The sequence below is a fragment of the Vulpes lagopus genome, chromosome 15 (assembly GCF_018345385.1).
Source record: "Vulpes lagopus strain Blue_001 chromosome 15, ASM1834538v1, whole genome shotgun sequence".
Taxonomy (NCBI): Eukaryota; Metazoa; Chordata; class Mammalia; order Carnivora; family Canidae; genus Vulpes; species Vulpes lagopus.
In genome coordinates, this window is record NC_054838.1 from 13,924,793 (window position 1) to 13,942,739 (window position 17,947).

Below are 17,947 nucleotides of genomic sequence, written 5' to 3' on the forward strand. Positions count from 1 at the left end.
GGAAACTAGAACAGCACATTAAATTATGCTGTTTAAATCCCCTGACTTATGTGTGCCTATGTGTGTTTTGAGTCCGCTTTATCTATAAAAAAACCCAATGAGTTTAGTTCCTCAAAAACTTCTGCCTATAGACTTCAATTTCACTTTATAAATTTGAACCTATGTTATTAGGTGCATACAAATTTAGTCTTTATTTTTCCTGGGCAATTAAAACTTGTATCATCTTGAAATAATCCCCATGAGCTCCAGTAATAGTTTTTTTCCTCTAGCTATGCTACTGTGAAAATAGTAAAGCTATATCAGCTTTCTTTTGTTTTATGGTATATTTTTCATCCTTCATTTTCAACCTTTCTATGCCTTTATACTCTAGTTGGTTCCTTATCAACACAGAACACAATTTAAAAGCCTGAGCTTCTTGGGAGCCAAAGCAAATAGGAGATTGTTTACTGAAAAGAAAAAAAAAATGCAGTCAGGTTGCTGGCAGGCTATTTGCTAGTTAAAACAACCTAGATATATCTGACATATAAGATATTAAACAGAACAAAGGTGTCTTTAAAGGCAGTTTAAAAAAACTCTAAGGCTTCACAGGCTTACACAATATTGTTTTTTTAATTGGAATTTTATCAGTGGCTCACTGATGACTTAACGACAGCAGCTAATTTGGCTTTCCATCAGTAATAGCTATGTTTATTAGTCTACTGCAACAGGAAGGCAGAAAGAAATGATCAGGGGTTCACAGCAAAGTTGCTCCCTCAACTTACTAGAAGCCCTTGTTTATCCTCCCCTTTGCTCTTTAAATCCCTCTAGTCGGGCAGCCTGGGTGGCTCAGCGGTTTGGTGCCTGCCTTGGGCTCAAGGCCTGATCCTGGATCCTGGGTCCCAGGATCGAGTTCCATATGGGGCTCCCTGCATGGAGCCTGCTTCTCCCTCTGCCTGTGTCTCTGCCTCTCTCTGTGTCTCTCATGAATAAATGGAGTCATAAATAAATAAATAAATAAATAAATAAATAAATAAATAAATAAATAAATCCCTTTAGTCAGTGATGTTTACTTAGTGTGTCTCCATCTTTCTGAACCTAGTTGACTGGAACCACAGGGATGAACAAAAGAAGTTTTCAGTGTATTAAAGCACTTGTTTTAAGGAGGGGGAGGTGTAGGGCCAAAGGTGCCATACAGCCAGTGGTAGAGCTAGAACTGCAAGGCAGGAGGCCTTTCCACCCTTCAATTCTTGTCCTTAGCTTTCATGACTTTAAGGAGGACTGAACTTCTCTGGGCCTCAATTTCTTTATTGGAACATAGGAAAGGACTCCTTTGTTCGAGAGAATGTGGTTTAGAGAGAATAGATTTCTAACAGTGCCTGGCATATACTAGGGCCTCAACGAGGTGTCCCATAGTTCCCTTCCCTCTGCCCTGAGCAGCTCAGTGGACAAGAGCATTCCTCTTAAATTGAGGCTTGCGGAAAATGGCTCTTTTCAAAGGAGATGTTCTGTTATTTCTTCTTTGTTCCCACTCCCACCACTGACTCTTGGGATTTGAGGCATGCTTTACCTCAGATTTCAAAGAAATGGGAGAAGCAAGACCCTCTTGAGGTCTAGTTCACAGACTGAAGAATCCCAGGGTGCACTTGGTCTTGTCGGAAGGCCAAGGTCATCATTGTTTAAAAATTTCTCCCCTGGCCTTAAGCTACTCACATCCTTGGATTCCCAGTAAGCCACAATGTGGGGTGGGTGGCGGGGCAGGGGGAGGGGGCAAGAGTCCAGGCCTGAGCATCAGGGTGACCTGTTTACGGCTCCACCACTCACCAGTCATGATTTCAGAGGATGGGTCTCTTCTGAGCCTCAGTTGGGACTAATGTCACCGTCTGGGAACTCTTGTAGGAACTAAAGGAAACAATGTATCCACATTGTATCGACACGCTTGGCCAGTGCCCAGCACACAGCGAACACTCAGTGGATGGGAGGCTTTTTAATGCAGGGCTGTGCTGCACCCACACCGGAATCACAAACCCCCAGGTTCACCCACAGCACATAATCACATGCCATTTTCAACAACATACACTTTTGCAGATAAAAAAGGTAACCCACACTTTCATTTTCTTTATTTTTCATTGATACCGTATGAATACAAAGTTTCTAGAAAGCTACAAAATGTCTACCACTTTATCAAGAAGGCATCAAAATGTGTCACTTTGCAAAGACATGAAAACACCTGCAGGAACTGACACAAAAATAGCATTTTTAGAGTGATGAAATAATTGCACTTAACTGTCATGGATATTAAAGTTATCACACATATGTACCGCGAAAGCTAGAATACATTTTTTTTTTTTTACAAAGCACTTTATAAAAAAATTCTCTGCACACAAACCCTATAATTTTCATATAACTATCATACTAAAGATAAATTCACTTTAAAGCCAACACTTAGAACATTTTTTTAAACAAAAAGGTACCAGTACCTAAACACAGACATTAACAAATACAAGAATACTGTACTGCCAAGAGGTTTAACCAAATGCCTTTTTGAAAGTTTCTGCAAATAGTTTAAGAAAACGTGTGTGAGAATTGGCCCCCCCACCCCCATCTCTCCAATCGACCGAGGGGAACCTTATCACCCAGGGCCAGGTTCCCGAGCCCCCTCCCAGCTGCAGTACAATATCAAAGCGACCACTGACCAGATGAAGCGCTTACGTCACAAGCCCATCGTATACACGGGACACAAAGACACCGACTGTGAGAATCCCATTAAGTCATTTAGAACGTGAACGAACACACGTGGCAAAACCAATTTACATAAAATTTAAGCATATTCAAGAATTAAAGGCTATTCGGGTTTCTTTTTTAAACGTCACAAAATTTTTTGTTGTTGTTGTTTTTCAGGCACGTACTGTTTTTGTTTTTTGTTTTTTTTTTTTCCCTTCTCTGCAGGCAAGAGCCTATGGACAAAGGCCTACAAAAGTGAATCTTTCAAGGAGGTAACAGGGAGATGTATTTTTTTTTTTTTTGTTAAGAAGTGCAGTTAATATCTAATTTACACAGTCAAACTAATCACAGAAAATGACTGATCCAATAATAATGATAATAATAATAACAATAAAATAAGAGACCGGTTCCCAATTGATTTATGCCTAGGTTCTGTTAACCTCTCAGAGACAGGGGAAGGGAAAACCATCTCGTAATGGAAGGCAGACGAAGGAGTCTACCTGAGCGAGGTGGAATCTCCTGGAATCTGACCCCATTTAATGAGGAAAGAGGGAACATAAATGCCATTGCAAATAAACTAAGAAGATGTAGTGTGGCGTGGGACTGACCCCATGCGAATTCACAAAGAATAAAACAAGCTACAGCCCCAGGAAGTAGGACAATAAATACCAATATTTCATCTCAGTTAATGGTGCAGGACTTCAGCGAAACTACCCTCGCAATGCAGTAAATTTTAAACACAAAAACCTTCATTCTGAACAATATAAGCAACGAGCTTATGAGAGAAAACTATTGCCAAACAAAGCACAGTAACAGCTGAAAAGAGAAGCGGATGAACAAGTATTTGATTCATTTCTGTCCGGGTGCGGTACAGTACTGACAGGGGGCCTCAACTCAAGCGGCTAACTACCGCTCGTTTAGCTCATTTTCGTTCTCACCATTTGATTTTTTTTTTTTTTTCCTTGTAGAATTTTCTCTAAATACTCACAACTTGGTGTGGATAGAAATCACTCCTGAAATTTCAGAGCCCAGACAGGGTAATCTTAAAGACACCAGGGACAGACGAAAGAACGTAACGCATTAAGAGTTCAGAGGCTAACTTTCAAAGATGTCTCATGTCATTCTGGAGTCTATATTGGTAAAGGACAATTTTTTTTTTTTTTTCTCCTGGCTTTTGTTTGGCTGGTGTTTTCGCCTTCTGGTCCTTTCCACTCCTCTTCCTTACCTCTATCAGTTTTCCCAATCTACACAAGGTTTGGATAAAAGCCAACAGCGGACTCTTAAAGGGCTGCCCTTTGGAGGGCTGGACCATTCTTTGAAAATGCCGAATTGTGAATGGTGAATGGTGCTCTTTGGAAGTTTCTCATAGCACATTCGTACACAACACTCAGAGTCAACGTTTTCGCCGTTGAGAAGAACACTTCGATTGTAATGACCCTAACTCATTTTTTGTTTTGTTTTGTTTTGTTGTTCTGCGCTGGCATCTCAGTTTGAGGCTTCCAACTTCCAGAAGTGGTGTCACTGCGCAAACCGGAGAAGCGCGCGCCGTCGTCTGCATGGACAGGAGAGCCTCCACGGAGACTGCACACGAACACGAGGGGAAGGACAGTGCTGTCCACCGGCCGGAGAGTCTGTCGTCCGCGTGGCAGTCCCCTGGCGTGGACGCAGGGCTGGGGGATGGGCGGGGGCCCCCGGGGGCGCGGACACGGGACGCAACAGTTCCCGGGGGCCGTCCTGCCGCGTCCTGGCGGACAGAGGCCTGTGGTTGGTTACTCATCCTGGTAAACCAAAGGCATTACGGTGATCTCAGAATATTTTTGGTCTCTCTACACAAATTATCGTTATATGGCAGCACTTTTCTAAGCTGGAATCTCAAACCAAAGGCACTTCCATGCTAGAGCGCAGAAGATTCATAAATAGCTAAGTATTTGGTCGTGAATTTCGAAGGCAACTTTAAAAGTACAATTTGCTTTTCATAGTAAACCACGAAGTTGGAAAACCTTCCGTTTTGGTATATACGTTTGAGAGTGCGGTCAAGAACCGACTGCCGTTCAGTTTCCGATTTTCGACCAGGTGGGTCGGTTCCCTAGAGGGCTGGAGAAAATTGGGCTTACAAAAGAGAAATGAGAACCGTTTTTTGTTTTTTTTTGTTTTTGTTTTTGTCTTTTTTTTGCCTGTGCGGTTTCCAATACGGGGCCAATCAGTAAATGGACGCGGAGGGCTGGGTAGGACTAGGAAATCACTAAGGCACTGCTTACTGGAACGCTTTGGCAGCTCTGAATTTAAAACTCCCTAAAAAAAGTAACAGTAGTAAGAGAAACGCTTCCAGCTTACAAAAGGGCTCACAGTTCCGAGGCAGCCTTTTGCACTGCACACCCTACACGCAACGTCTCAAAAGATTTAAGGCTTTTCAGAAATGACATGTGCAGGGCTTTGCCACAGAAATATCAACATAAAGAAAGAAGCAATGCAGACATATGCTCTCAATGTCACAGGTGTGAACACCAACACACAGAATTGGTTCTACCCTTCGTCAGGACAGGTGTAGTGTACCAGACAGAGCATATACAAACTTAGACAAATTATATGTACCTGGTTTGTAAAATTGACTGTCATCTCAAGACGATTTAAATAATTTATGGTTGTACAAAAACAGACCGCTAAAGCCACTACAGTATCGAGACCTAAAGAAGACTTGGGTTTAAGCCATCTGGGGGCTTGTAACACCAAGTGCTGGGAACAGGGGCTGCTTTTTGGCTGGTCTGAGTGTGGGACTTTGCTGCTGGGATGCTTAGCAGATAAAAATTGGACTCAGAGTCTGTGGCGGGTGAATTGTCTTCAGGGTAAGCGAAAAGGCTCATCAGCTTTCGTATCTGCTTTGTGGGTGCCTCATGTAGCTCCCGTCAGACCCGAGGCTCCGTGGGAGAGGCGGCGTTGGCATCGGGGTGATGCCGTGCTCTGGCCGAGGTGGGGGGTTCTTAGGTCTCCCTCTGTCCTCTGCTCTGAGCCGTGCACACCTTTGTAGGCATCATTTAGGCATGAGCACCGAAGTGGACCAACCTCCACTGGGAGAGGCCGAGGGTTAAGTGGCGAGGTCCCAGAGCCTCACCCTTACTTACTCTGTCACTAACCAGCTGGGTGACTTTGGGCAAGTCACCTCCCTGCTGGGCCCCAACTTTCTCATCCACTAAATGAAGGAGAATAGATTGTGCTCTCTTTTAGCTCAATAAAGGAAAATCTATCAGCCCTCTTCCAGAACTGGTCCCTCTCTCCTCCATCCTTAAAGGTGCAGCGTTCCAAAGGCTTTCATAAATTCTAAGAACAGCACTGAGTGTAGGGCAGAGGGCAGAGGAAGACCAGAGGAAGTTTACCGAAATGATGAAAGCTTTGACAATGAGTCCCATAAGCTCATGAGAATAATGAACACAGCTGGAACTTCTTTTAAAGCTGGTAAACTTAAGGAATGAAGAGCAAATCACAGAGGCACCTTACAGGGGTGAGCTGATTGTGGGGGATGATGGTGACCAGCTGTTCCCAAGATCCTCAAGGGATGAAGGAATACTCTGTAGCAGGACAGACTCTGCTGTGAAAGAGGCTCTGAGCTGGAAGAGACCTGGACGTAATGTCATTCGAGTAACATTCCTACCTGCCTCTTAACGACCTGAAACAAAGCTCCTAGGATAGCAAAGGGAAAAAGAAAATCTCAAATATGGTTGTGACCTGTGAGGTCTAAGGCAGTGGTTCTCAACTGGGGCAATATTGTGTTCCGTGGAACATTTGGCAACATCTGGAGATATTCTGGGTTGTGGCAACAGCAGGAAGGGTGTGAGAGAGGCCAAGGGTGTTGCTATACCTCCTACAATGCACAGGATCGTCTCAGCAGAACAAAAGACTGTTCCCAACCGTCAACAGTGTAGACGCTGAGAACACCTGGCCCAGAGAAGTTTAGACCTTCTGGGATTCCAGAATCTGTCCTGAAGAAGTCCTGATAGTAATTTTAGGTCTTTTGCTAAGATGGAAACAAATGCCAACAGACCGGAGTCCAGTTCTTCCGCTCCTCCCTGTGTGGGCTGGGGAAGATGGGCCTCCAGACTCTAGTAAAAGTATGAGATGTCCCTGACTCAATGCTGGTAGTGCAGGGTCACCAAGATATCTGGTATCTGAAAGAAAGCAATAAAGACAGAGGCCTGGAAAGGCTTTTTTATGGTTTGGGAAGCTTTATAGATGAAGGGAAAAGACTGCTACCAAGGATGAAAGACCCAAGACAGATTTGGATTAGGTGCTACAACACAAACCCCACACCAGCACCTAATTTGGCAGAGACATAGAGAGCTAAGCGTTTGGGTAACTGGGATCAGAGGTTAAGAGAGGGAAACAGTCTGCCCTGGAGAAAATTGTAGAGGAACAAGACAAGAAGTAAATTTTTTAAGGCTCTTAGAAATGTTTTGAGAGCAAAAAGCAAACCTCCAGGTTGTTCTTGTAAATACCCCAAACTCAGCTAGGAAGGCATCTGGGGGATGGGGGCATAGCCTGCCTGGGGTATGCCCGTCTCTGGAGCCAACAGAACCGCCCTGTAGGGGCTCTTCTTGGGTTTGTGCTTTGAAAAGTAAATCCCGAGAGCCCTCCCAGCAGCACAGAAGAGCTCCATCCCTGCGTGGGAATGTGAATCAGACCAACTTCTCTCCCGGAAGTTCTGGGATGGCTCTGGCCATAGAAGATCCTTTACACCCCTTTACTGGGTCCTGGCCCTGGGAGGGAGGGGTTTCCCTTGAGGAAAGATGCAGTACAGGAGCAAAAGAAACATCCATAGGAGGGGTGACCAAGAGACGTCATTAAGTATGATGACCATGGAAGAAGCTTCAGTGCCTGGGCGGAAGGCCAGATGGAAGGGCAGATGACTAGGGCAATCCTTCAAAGGCCCACTTAGAGAATAAACGTTAGTTTCTTTGCAGAGGGAAGACAGACAGCATCCTACCGGCCTATCTGAGGGATGTGTGTTCCAAATGGGAGTTTTGCACTTTTCTTCTCTGGTCTTCCCAGGAACCAGTGGCACGAGTTTGGGAGAGGTCAGGCTTGGTCTGGTGTCCTCCTATTTGCCACAAGCCAGCCACACCCTCGTGCTCATGACCACCAAACACTCTAATCAATGTGCCTGCAGGGTCAGAGCAGGTAACGGGACAGGGAAAGGGGTAAGTTCCTTGGACGTGAAAGAACAAGATAATCACGTTCCAGCTTGATGAGAAAGCCTTGGTAGGTTTCACGACTTTACAAAACTTATTCCACGTTCTATCGTGTTAACCCACTCCTGGCAATTATAAAAAATGTCACTTTCCTCTGGGAAGTTGGGGCGTATACACTGTCTCCTTCCCAATGAAGCACTTATGGAAAGAACCCAAGACATGTGGCCATTTCAAACCGACTCTGCCTGGGTGATGCTTTGGAATATTTTGGGTTGGAAAGTTGAATTTCTCCTGGGAAGAGAACCTCCCCAAACAAGTCTGTTTGGAAGAGTCCGAGAGAGCACTGGGCCTCTCAAACCTCAAACAAGAACTGTGACTTATTGAGAGACGTTGAAGAAACAGATGTCCTTAAAGAATATATCTAGATCTATGGACGCAGACTGCGATATACATACATATCAGCACCGAGCAAACTGAGTGACACTGAATAGATGTTCAATAAATAGGTGTTTAATAACTATATATGTATATGTGTGTGGATGTACACACAAACACATAAGTACACATACAGTTATAGCAGGTTAATATGCGTGCTGGTTCACCAGAAATAATTTATCCACAGGCTGGTGAGGATGCTTGCAAGTTTCTGGGGAGCAGAGACGCTAAAACTGATGAGCCTTTTACTTGTTTGGTTGATGAAATTTCTCCCAGCCACAGGATTTTTCTATACTTTGCAGCTCACAGTGCAGTATTCAATGCCAATTTTAAATTTTTGTTATTAAATTTCAGTGGTTCAAACATTTACTCATCTTAGTAAAAAATTTGGTTGTCCATATAAAATATAACTGCACACACAAGACTATAAACATTGTACGTTTAGATTTTCAGTATTTATCTACTTATTGCAAAAAGAGCCATCTTCTTTTTTCATTAAATAATCATCACATTAGTACAATACAATTTTATATTTTTTAAATATACTATATATGTTAAGGATAAGGGGTGAAGTTTTCTTCCTTTGTAATACCTGTTCAAGAGTTTAATGGATTAAGAGATTAGTTTTAACCTTGAGAGAGAGAGAAAAAAAAGTACAAATTTGTCTCATTAGAATATTTCTACCAAGCATTTAAGGCTATATTTTAACATTTGGTTTCAAAAAGAAAGAAAAGTTTCATTTAAAAAATAATTTAGTGAATTACATTCTTTCATAACTTCCACCCTAATTAGTTACAAAGATAAGTCTAAAGATTCTTAGTTTTGTGTACTAATTTACATTTATATTTAAAGATTAATTTTACTTGTATCTTAAAACAAGAATTTTATGTTGGAAAAAAAAAAAAAAGAACTAAATACATTTGTATAAAGGCTGTAAATGTCCCATGGCAAATGCTCTGTCTCAAATTTTTTTCTACCACAATTAGAAATAGGTCTCTGCAGACAGAGACCCGGGTTCTTAAGGATCACCTTTCCCGAGGAATTGTGGGCCGTGGATCTAAAGAACATGTAGAAACAACTCGATTTCTCTTTTTACAACTGTACCAGAACTTCACAGCTACAATGATAGTAGGAACACATGAAAAAATGACTTCACTCAAACAGGATTTAGAAAAAGTCAGGGTGACCTCAGGGCCAGGGCACCCCCCTGCGTGGTGAGGTTTACAGTCATTCAATAATGGAGAGAGTGTGTGTGTGCGCACATACGTGTGTGTGTATATACAGATATCTATATATATAAATAACCATGTTCAGTCCTTTACAAGCCTGTAAATATGATGCTGTGCTCCATGTTCACTATTTGAAACTTCAAATACACAGGCCATGCAGAGGAGAGTTTCTTGTGTATCCCTGTTTGTTACCACCTGTTTAAAAAAAAAAAAGTATATATATGTACATATACACAGAGAGAGAGAGAGAGAGCGAGAGAGAAACCCACACGGATGAACACACCGCCCACCTGTACCACTAGGACTTGCCTGGAGAGGAACCGTCTGAAGCCCAGCAGGTAGACTGCTGGCGATACCCCAGCCTCCCTCTGCTCCCTCCAGCACAAACTTAAGGTACTTATGGGTCCGACTTGAACCCTATCTGGACTTAGTTACCACGTGTAAGAAATTCCTTAAGGACAGGGTCTCACCCATAATCGGAGCCCACAAGAATTCATGTTTTTTGGGAGGGTCGATTTCGAGAATTCTGTCCCACGCGACAGTCATCTATCCCAGGAATTGCCTCCTAGCCTACTCCAAAGCTCCTACTAGATTTGTTTCACAGCAGCCCAGGACAGACGTGAGCCCCACGAACACCTGGCTCAGCGCTGTTAGCCAGCAGTGCTGGGACTCCATGAAATACACGCCGCACAAGGCACTGTGGCAGGGTCACGTCAAGTGACCACTCTTTCAACTTACACAAGGCTTTTACCTTTTGAAATGAGCTCTGAAATATTCACGTGCTTCCCTCTTGGCTCAAGACTCTGGACTCCAGCTCTCTCCTCCTCGTGCCCATGGGCCTAGCCTGTGTTATCTTCGGAGATGGGATCTGACCCAGGGCGCCGTGGCCCCTGCCCATCTCCCAGGGCCATTCTCAGAAGGAACTTTCTAAAAGCAGATCTAGCCCAACTGCCCAACAGCTTCAGTGATACTATTATATGTGGTTTCTAGACAACTCAGTCTCTTCAAACCCTGGGAATCTGAGGGCCTAGCCCAGTGCGTTGTCGTGGGGTGGGGGGGCGTGTTCCCTGCCCTGTCAGGCTGCTTCACTCATTCCGTGTCCCCTACCCTCAAGGCATCCAAGGGTAGGGTCTCTGCCTGAAGAATAAAGATGCACACACTTATCCTTTTCCCATCAGAGCATACAGTTCAGTCTGTAAGTACACCTAGATTTGTGTGATTAAAAAAAAAAAAATGCCCACGTGGGCTGTCAGTTCCTGAAGAACAGGGACCGTGCTTCCTAGTGACACGCTTGGCGCTCCACGGTTTGTTTTTTTCCCCCCACAGTTGTTTATACATTTGCTGAATGGATGGCAATCGACAGAACAGCCAACGTATAGTGACTGCTTAGCACGTATCTACTCGGTCTTAAATGCTTCACGCACATCATCTCATACGTGTTACATGTCTGTGAGCAGGTGCCATTATCAGCTCCTCTTTGGCAGAGAGGGAGGCCGTGTGTGTGTGTGTGTGTGTGTGTGTGTGTGAGAGAGATTAAAGGTTATAGAACTGTCAACTAGGGGATCCCTGGGTAGCTCAGAGGTTTAGCGCTGCCTTCAGCCCAAGGGGTGATCCTGGAGTCCCGGGATCGAGTCCCACATTGGGCTCCCTGCGGGGAGCCTGCTTCTCTCTCTGCCTGTGTCTCTGCCTCTCTCTGTGTGTCTCTCATGAATAAATAAATAAAAATCTTAAAAAAAAAAAAAAACCTGTCAACTAAGAATCCCAGATCTGATTTCGAAGACCTGTTTCCTAACCATTAAGCCATGTTGCTCTAGACAAATGAATTGGTACAGTAATCAGTTCTCTCCCTCCCCCTCCACCCCTGGGTAATAAAGATTTTATTCAATACCTATCTGCTTTCCTGGTCTTACTTCCTGCCCCTTCCCTCACAAATCAGAGACTCCAAGCATGCAGGCCTTTTGTCCTGGACATCTCCCTCCCTCTCTTTCCATGGGCAGGAAATGCCATGTCCTGCTGCTTTTACCTCCCCAATGGTTCTTGAATCCATCCCCTTCTGCACTGCCAGGGCCCAGAGCAGCAGCCAAGCGCCCAGACCCCAGACCCCCCTGCACCAGGGCCCTCCACCCCCCCCCCCCCCGCCCCCAGGAGCCACGCTGGCTCATACTACTCCCAGGGGTACACAAGCAGCCACAAAAAACCTGTGAGGAGAACTCTGATAACATCACTCTCTGGCTTAAAAACCCTGGTGGCCTGTATTCAACTTCCAAACTGTAGGGTAAAGAGAAAACCTGACCTCAAGCCTACAAGGCCCAGGAGACCCTGCCCCACCTGGCTGTTCCTAGCCGGCCAGCTCGCTGCTCCTTGCTCTCTCCACGCCAGCCACCCTACCCTATTTCCAGTCCTCCTGCTTGTCTGCCCACCTGCAGTGCTTTTCTCTACCCTCTCTTCCTAGTCATCTGGCAGGGATGCCTCAACCGTTTCTTCCTGAGGGAAGCCGCCTCTGACCTCCCTCACCAGGTCAAACGCTCTTGTCACGGTCTCTCGGCACCATGTACCTTCCCCTGCCAGCCGCCTGCCACTGGTTTGTCTCCTTTTTGTGATGGCTTGACAAATACCTGCCTGCCTCCGACGCCTCCACGACGGCTGCCCCGCCTCCAGCTAGTTCACACCCCAACACCTGACACTTAAGAACACACTCATGGAATGGCCCTTTTCTTGCTAAATTTGAAAAATACCTGTTTATCCATCAACGCCAAGTAAATACCATCTTTTAACATCCCTGGGAATCCCCCCACTTCAATCCAGCCACAGGTACGTAAACTATCCTGTACGTCCAGGTGTCTGTTTCTCAAGAGGACCACAGCCATGTATTGTACAAATGTATTGTAACCATTTATTTACAGGCCTCTTTCCTCCTAGCAGGCCAACGTTTACGATGGGATAGGCATTGTGTTTTATCTGTAGTGTTTTCTGGCAGCTAGTCCCATAGTTTAGCTGAATGAATGAAAATATTCTCAACAACCTTCGAGGTGGCGTGCACAGACCCGGGCATTCTGTTTGTAAATGGAGGAAGAAACAGAGTTTACAGACTTTAAATGACTTACCCAAGCCCAGGTCATAAAAATAGAATTGGGTCTTAAACCCCAGTCTTCTGGTTCCATGATCAAGAAATATCCTGCCAAGTGTCTTTCCTATTTTTAAGTCTTAATTTATGTCTGTCACTAGCTCTGTGACCTCAGGTAAGCCTACCATCCCTCATCCATAAAATGGGAATAAAGCTCAGAGTTTTGCAGTGAAAATTTCATAACATTTACAGAAGATTTAGCACTGTGTGCCTGGAACCTCTCTGATCGACCTGACCTTGCAAACTCTCTAGGAGACACTATGTCCTATTTATCTTTTTCCTTTTCCTTTTTTAAAGTAGGCTCCAGGCCCAACGCAGAGCTTGAACTCACGACCCTGAGATCATACGCCACATGGTCTACCAACTGGGCCAGCCAGGTGTCCTGAATATGTCCTAGACTTCCAGATTAAGAGTCAAAAGGAAAAAAAAAAATGTTTCTAGAGAGCTGTATGTATGTCTGAATATAACTTCCAAAGGCGACAGGAATACCTGATCTATAATTTAGTTACTGTGGTCCTCAGTCTGTTTGCATATGGTCACTAAGGCCCCACATTTACAGGTTCACTTCAATCTCTGTATCATCCCGATGAAATCAGAGTCTAGCTCACCAGCCAGTAAGGTCTGGACTTGATCTTTCTGACACAGGCTTTGTAACCCAATACCGGGTAAAATATCTACAACTGTATCCAGCAGCTGCCTACTTCTGAGGAAGAGCTGGAAAGTACTATTTCTCCTTTCATGATCAGTGAGACGACTTGACCCTCATAATCCAGGAGTGCTGGTTTAATTTCAGTTCCTCTAAAAGCCAAAATATTATTTCTAGCAGATATTTATTGAGAGCTACTGATTCTTCATAGCAAAGGAATTTCTCTAGTTGCTTACTGATACGTTTTGGAATTAATTTAATGTTCTCTGGACATTTGGCTGCTTGAAGTCACATGTTCTGAAGGAGCACTACTGATTTGGTTTCATGGATTTTGTGGCTAACAGATGCCTTAAATTTCTTCCAGGCCTTGTTTTCCTCAGCTATGCTCTGCGAGGTAGGGTTAGGGAATGAGGCATATTCCTTAAAATGCTCAAGCAGACTCAGAACTGGTTTGTAAGAACAGCTAAGACTGCTTGAGGGTGGGCTGGTTAATTCCTAAGACTATGAACTGTCCCTCCCAAAGGATGAGACACTCGTTTTCTGCCCATCTGAGCACAAGAGTCACCTTTGGAACTAGCAAGAAACAGCTGTGTGACAGGTACCTGCCCGCACCCCAAACCGTGAACTGCTCAATTTTCACTAACGACCATTAAAGAACAAGACACTAATACATTTAATACTTATTAAAGAACAGGTTTTCCAAAGTTTCCCCCAGATTGCTAGTTTCTCATGGACACGGCTGAGAATCTGCTGAGAGTCTCTCTCGGGAATAAATGAAAAGCACATGCAAAACTCTCTGCCAAGTTTTTGCCCGTTACGTGTCTGGGAACTCTTGGGACTCCCTGCAGCTCATTCAGCTATCCCCTATAGCAGTGGGACTCCATCTCAATGACCCGGGGACCTATAAAAATGAGACAAAAACCGTGATGCTGGGTGGGCCCCACTTTCAGGTATTCTGGTTTTATTTATCTCAGCTGGGGCCCAGGCCCCAGAAATTTCAAAAGCTTCCTGGGTGAATCTGATATGTAGAAGGATTTTAATGTTTAAAGTTTTACTTATTCAGGTTTTTCTACTGGTGTGAGGAAACTGGCTCCCACTGGCTCTTGAGAGTTAAATATGAAGAAATTTCGTAAGCTGGACAACAACTGGTGCCTTGAAGTTGACCTTGGAAGTGTATGTATACCATGGAAATGAGCAAATGCTAATATATCAGGATGTTGAGGGGAGGTTGAGGGACAGGTTTCTTCTTTTTTTTTTTTTTAAAGTAGCATACCACTGATTGAGAACCCTGATCTCAATGGATCCAAAGATCTTCTAAGTACTCTAGTTCTGAATCCTAATAACAGATGAACAAAGCAGGGCTTCAGAAGGCTGAATACTTGACCATGATACTGGATATCATCGTTACCCCCTTTTAGCAAAACTTTCCAAGTTTTGTTTTGGCATTTTTCCTTCGGTTAAATCAAAGAATGTTAATTTTTTCAAAAATGAGCCTTATGAAACCCATTACTACGTATTTTATAGGCAGATTTTTGAGGACAACCCTGTTTATATTCATAAACATTTAGATTTTTGAGGACAACCCTGTTATATTCATAAACATTTATATTCATAAACATTCACCTTACCAGGTCTCCAAATGAAGCCCCTAAGAGAAATCTGTTTTAAAGTTAAATATTAGGGGTCCCTCCCCTACTCCCTGGCATTGCCCTGGGGGTAACTGGAAACTTCTCCCACTGGGACCCTGGCCACCATTGCTTTCACTTTCCCTAGAACTGTCCAAGTTTGGACCATACTTTTCAGCCTATTGAGAGTATTTCCTGGGCATGACATTCTCTTTTAATTTGTGTTTCTCGTGGTGCTGAGGGTTTGCCTTTTGCTATTTTAATGTCCGTTATTTCCTAGAAGGCCTTGCAATCCATCGTGAAATGAGTCAAAGATGAACCCACGGACTGTTTTGATCCCAACTCGCGATCTGCATACTATGCTGCTGCGACTTCCATGTGGCCAACACAGGAAAGACCTCGGCGACTATAAAAAATATAAATACCTGGCTTCTATCCTCAGACATCCTGATTTCATTGATCTAGGATGCAGCCTCGGTGCTGAGCTTTTAGAAATTCCTAAGTTTTTTAAAAGTTCTCTGTGCCTTTCTAACATGCAGCTGAATTTTACCCACTTGAATTCCAGTTTTCCCAGCTTAGAAAAGCTTATTAGCCCCGCCACATGAGACCCTGTCTTGTCTACAGACTCAAGCGCAAACAGAGCCCAAGCTTGCCCTGGCCACTGCGGATTCAGATGGTGACCGACCACCAGCTCACGTAGCATCCCTACCTGGCCACCTGTCTGTCCCTCCCCACCAGCCCCAGGGTGTGTCTGCCACAAGAGGAAAGAGGCAAAACAGTTACCAATAAAATTGTGAAGTTTTCCAAAACACTGTTCATCATATATTTCTCTGGTAAGTGTTTGAGCTTGTGGATGAAGTTTATCATATATTCACACATCGGGGAGCGGTTTATTCGGTACACAAACCGGCCGTTCTCAAACCTTGCATACTCCGTCTGTGGGGGGAAAAAGGAGTTGAGCACATTTACACTTCTGACTTCAAAATACATGAAAAAGCTATTGCTGCCTGCAAAAGCATTTTTCCTTTTTCAACACGAATCATCTGTTAAGTGCTGTCCTATTTACATAATTAAAAAAAGAATCCCAATGCCAAACTTAATGCCGTGCTCAGCAATCCATTATTTTTCTGCAAACGAAAAAAGTGGAAACAGGATAGCTATAAAGAAGGGTTGTCTAGGTCAGAAAGAAATATAATCACCTACTTAGTGATTTTCTGCCTGGAAATCTGGGAGAGCGGGCCCAGTCAACTACAATTCTTCAAGGAGCCCAGAGAAAATCCTCCTCTGCTGTTAATACAGGCTTCACAGGCCAATGACCAAGGCAGCTAATTTCTCTATCTCAGGAAAAACAACTTCACAATGATCATGAGCTCCTGACTGGGAGTTATTTATGTTTTTAATAAACACGGAAAAGAAAGAAAATACTGGTATTGAAGATTCCCCAGAAGCACTCAGAAATAACACCCCCCCTAGGTAGCCTTGGATCAAAGAGTATGAATTAAAAAGGAAATTACAAACTATCTCAAGAGTAATGAAAAGGAAAATACTTGACATGAAAATTAGGGGACCCAACCAAGCTATACTTGGAGGAAACTTAACAAAGCAGCTTCATTTAGTTCGTCATGAAAGATGAACAATTACAGAACCAACCACGTCTTAATTTTTTTTTAAACCCACAAAATAAACTCAAGCTACAAAGAAACCAAAAGATACCAGGAATAGGAAATTAATAAAGATAAAAGCTCAAATCGATGTTAACAGAAATAAAAAATGTGGACTAAATAAATTTAAAAACTGGTTTTTTAAAAAGTCAAAACACAATCAAGCCTTCACAAGCTTAAGAGAGAAAAAAGACAAAACCACAATTACAGTAGAAACTGGGAGATTTGTAAAAGGTTACTTCATATAACCCCAAGGCAAAAAAAGACAAGAAAAAGTCTGATTTCCCAGCAAAATATGAATTACTAATACTGAACCATGAAGGAGAAAACTTGACAAGGTCCAGTACTGTGGAAATGGCCAAAAAATTGTTCAGACTCATCACTGAGAAAGGTACAAAGACCAGTTTCATCGCCGAGTTTTATCTGACTCTTAAAGAACAATTATTCTCTCTGTGTTACACAAACTAGGCCAGATCGCAGGAAAAGGCAGGTGTCCCAATTCCTTTTATGAAATTGATGGATATAAAGAAATTTAAAAAGGGACAGACTAGTCACTTAAGAGATGCAAAGATCTCATGTCGACTAGTAAAGAGAATACATCAGTGTGTTCAAAGTAGGACTTTCCTCAGGAATGCTGTGGTGGCTCCTGTATAGGACACCTATGAACTCATGTCCATAAATTGGAGGAAAATCATACTAAAAGATGCTGAAAAGGCATTTGATAAAATATTGCGGGGTTGCTAATAAAAATCCTAAGGATAAGAGGAATAGAAAGAAAGCAGTTAAATATAAAATAAAGATTATTTATAAAATCCAACAGTAAGTAAACCCCAGAATGGCAAAACACCAAAACCATCTCTATGGACAGTGGTAACTATACAGGGATACTCACCATCCTACTTCTTTATATGACAGTGACGGAGGTTTTAACAAACGGAAAGAAGGAGAAAATAATCATAATAGGAAAAGTGGCATAAACATTGGAAAAGAAGAGATAAAATAAAGTCTTCTCTTTTTGCTGCTACGACTATATATATATAGAAAAATCCAAGAATCTAGGGGAAAAAACTAGAGATAAATAAGAGAATGTAATTAAGAAGGCCAGATAAAACATATATAAGCAAAAACCAAGAGTGGTTCTAGTAATTAAGATCTAGTCTAGTAATTAAGATCTAGAAATTGGAACTGCATTAATAAATTACATAATATTTAGAAATATATTTAACAAAAAGGGCATAACCCTGTATGTGAAAACTATAAAATCTTATTAAGATAAATGAGATGGAAATGCAAATAGGTTCTCGATTGGAAAGATTTAGTGTCGGTAAGGTATCAATTTATCCCAGA

The 17,947-nt window shown here is 43.1% G+C and overlaps 1 protein-coding gene across 8 annotated transcripts in view; it reads right to left on the reverse strand.

The window, feature by feature from the left end:
* Positions 1-2,081: 2,081 nt before the first annotated feature.
* The window catches only part of TEAD1 (TEA domain transcription factor 1), a 268,606-nt gene continuing 252,740 nt past the window's right edge, over positions 2,082-17,947 (reverse strand). For all 8 annotated transcript variants that reach the window (XM_041730079.1, XM_041730084.1, XM_041730085.1 and 5 more), the window contains 2 exons: positions 15,723-15,875; positions 2,082-9,739 (listed from right to left, as the gene is read on the reverse strand). In XM_041730079.1, the coding sequence (XP_041586013.1) occupies positions 9,626-9,739; positions 15,723-15,875 (267 nt within the window). In that variant the 3' untranslated portion in view covers positions 2,082-9,625. The remainder of the gene's footprint in view (positions 9,740-15,722; positions 15,876-17,947) is intronic.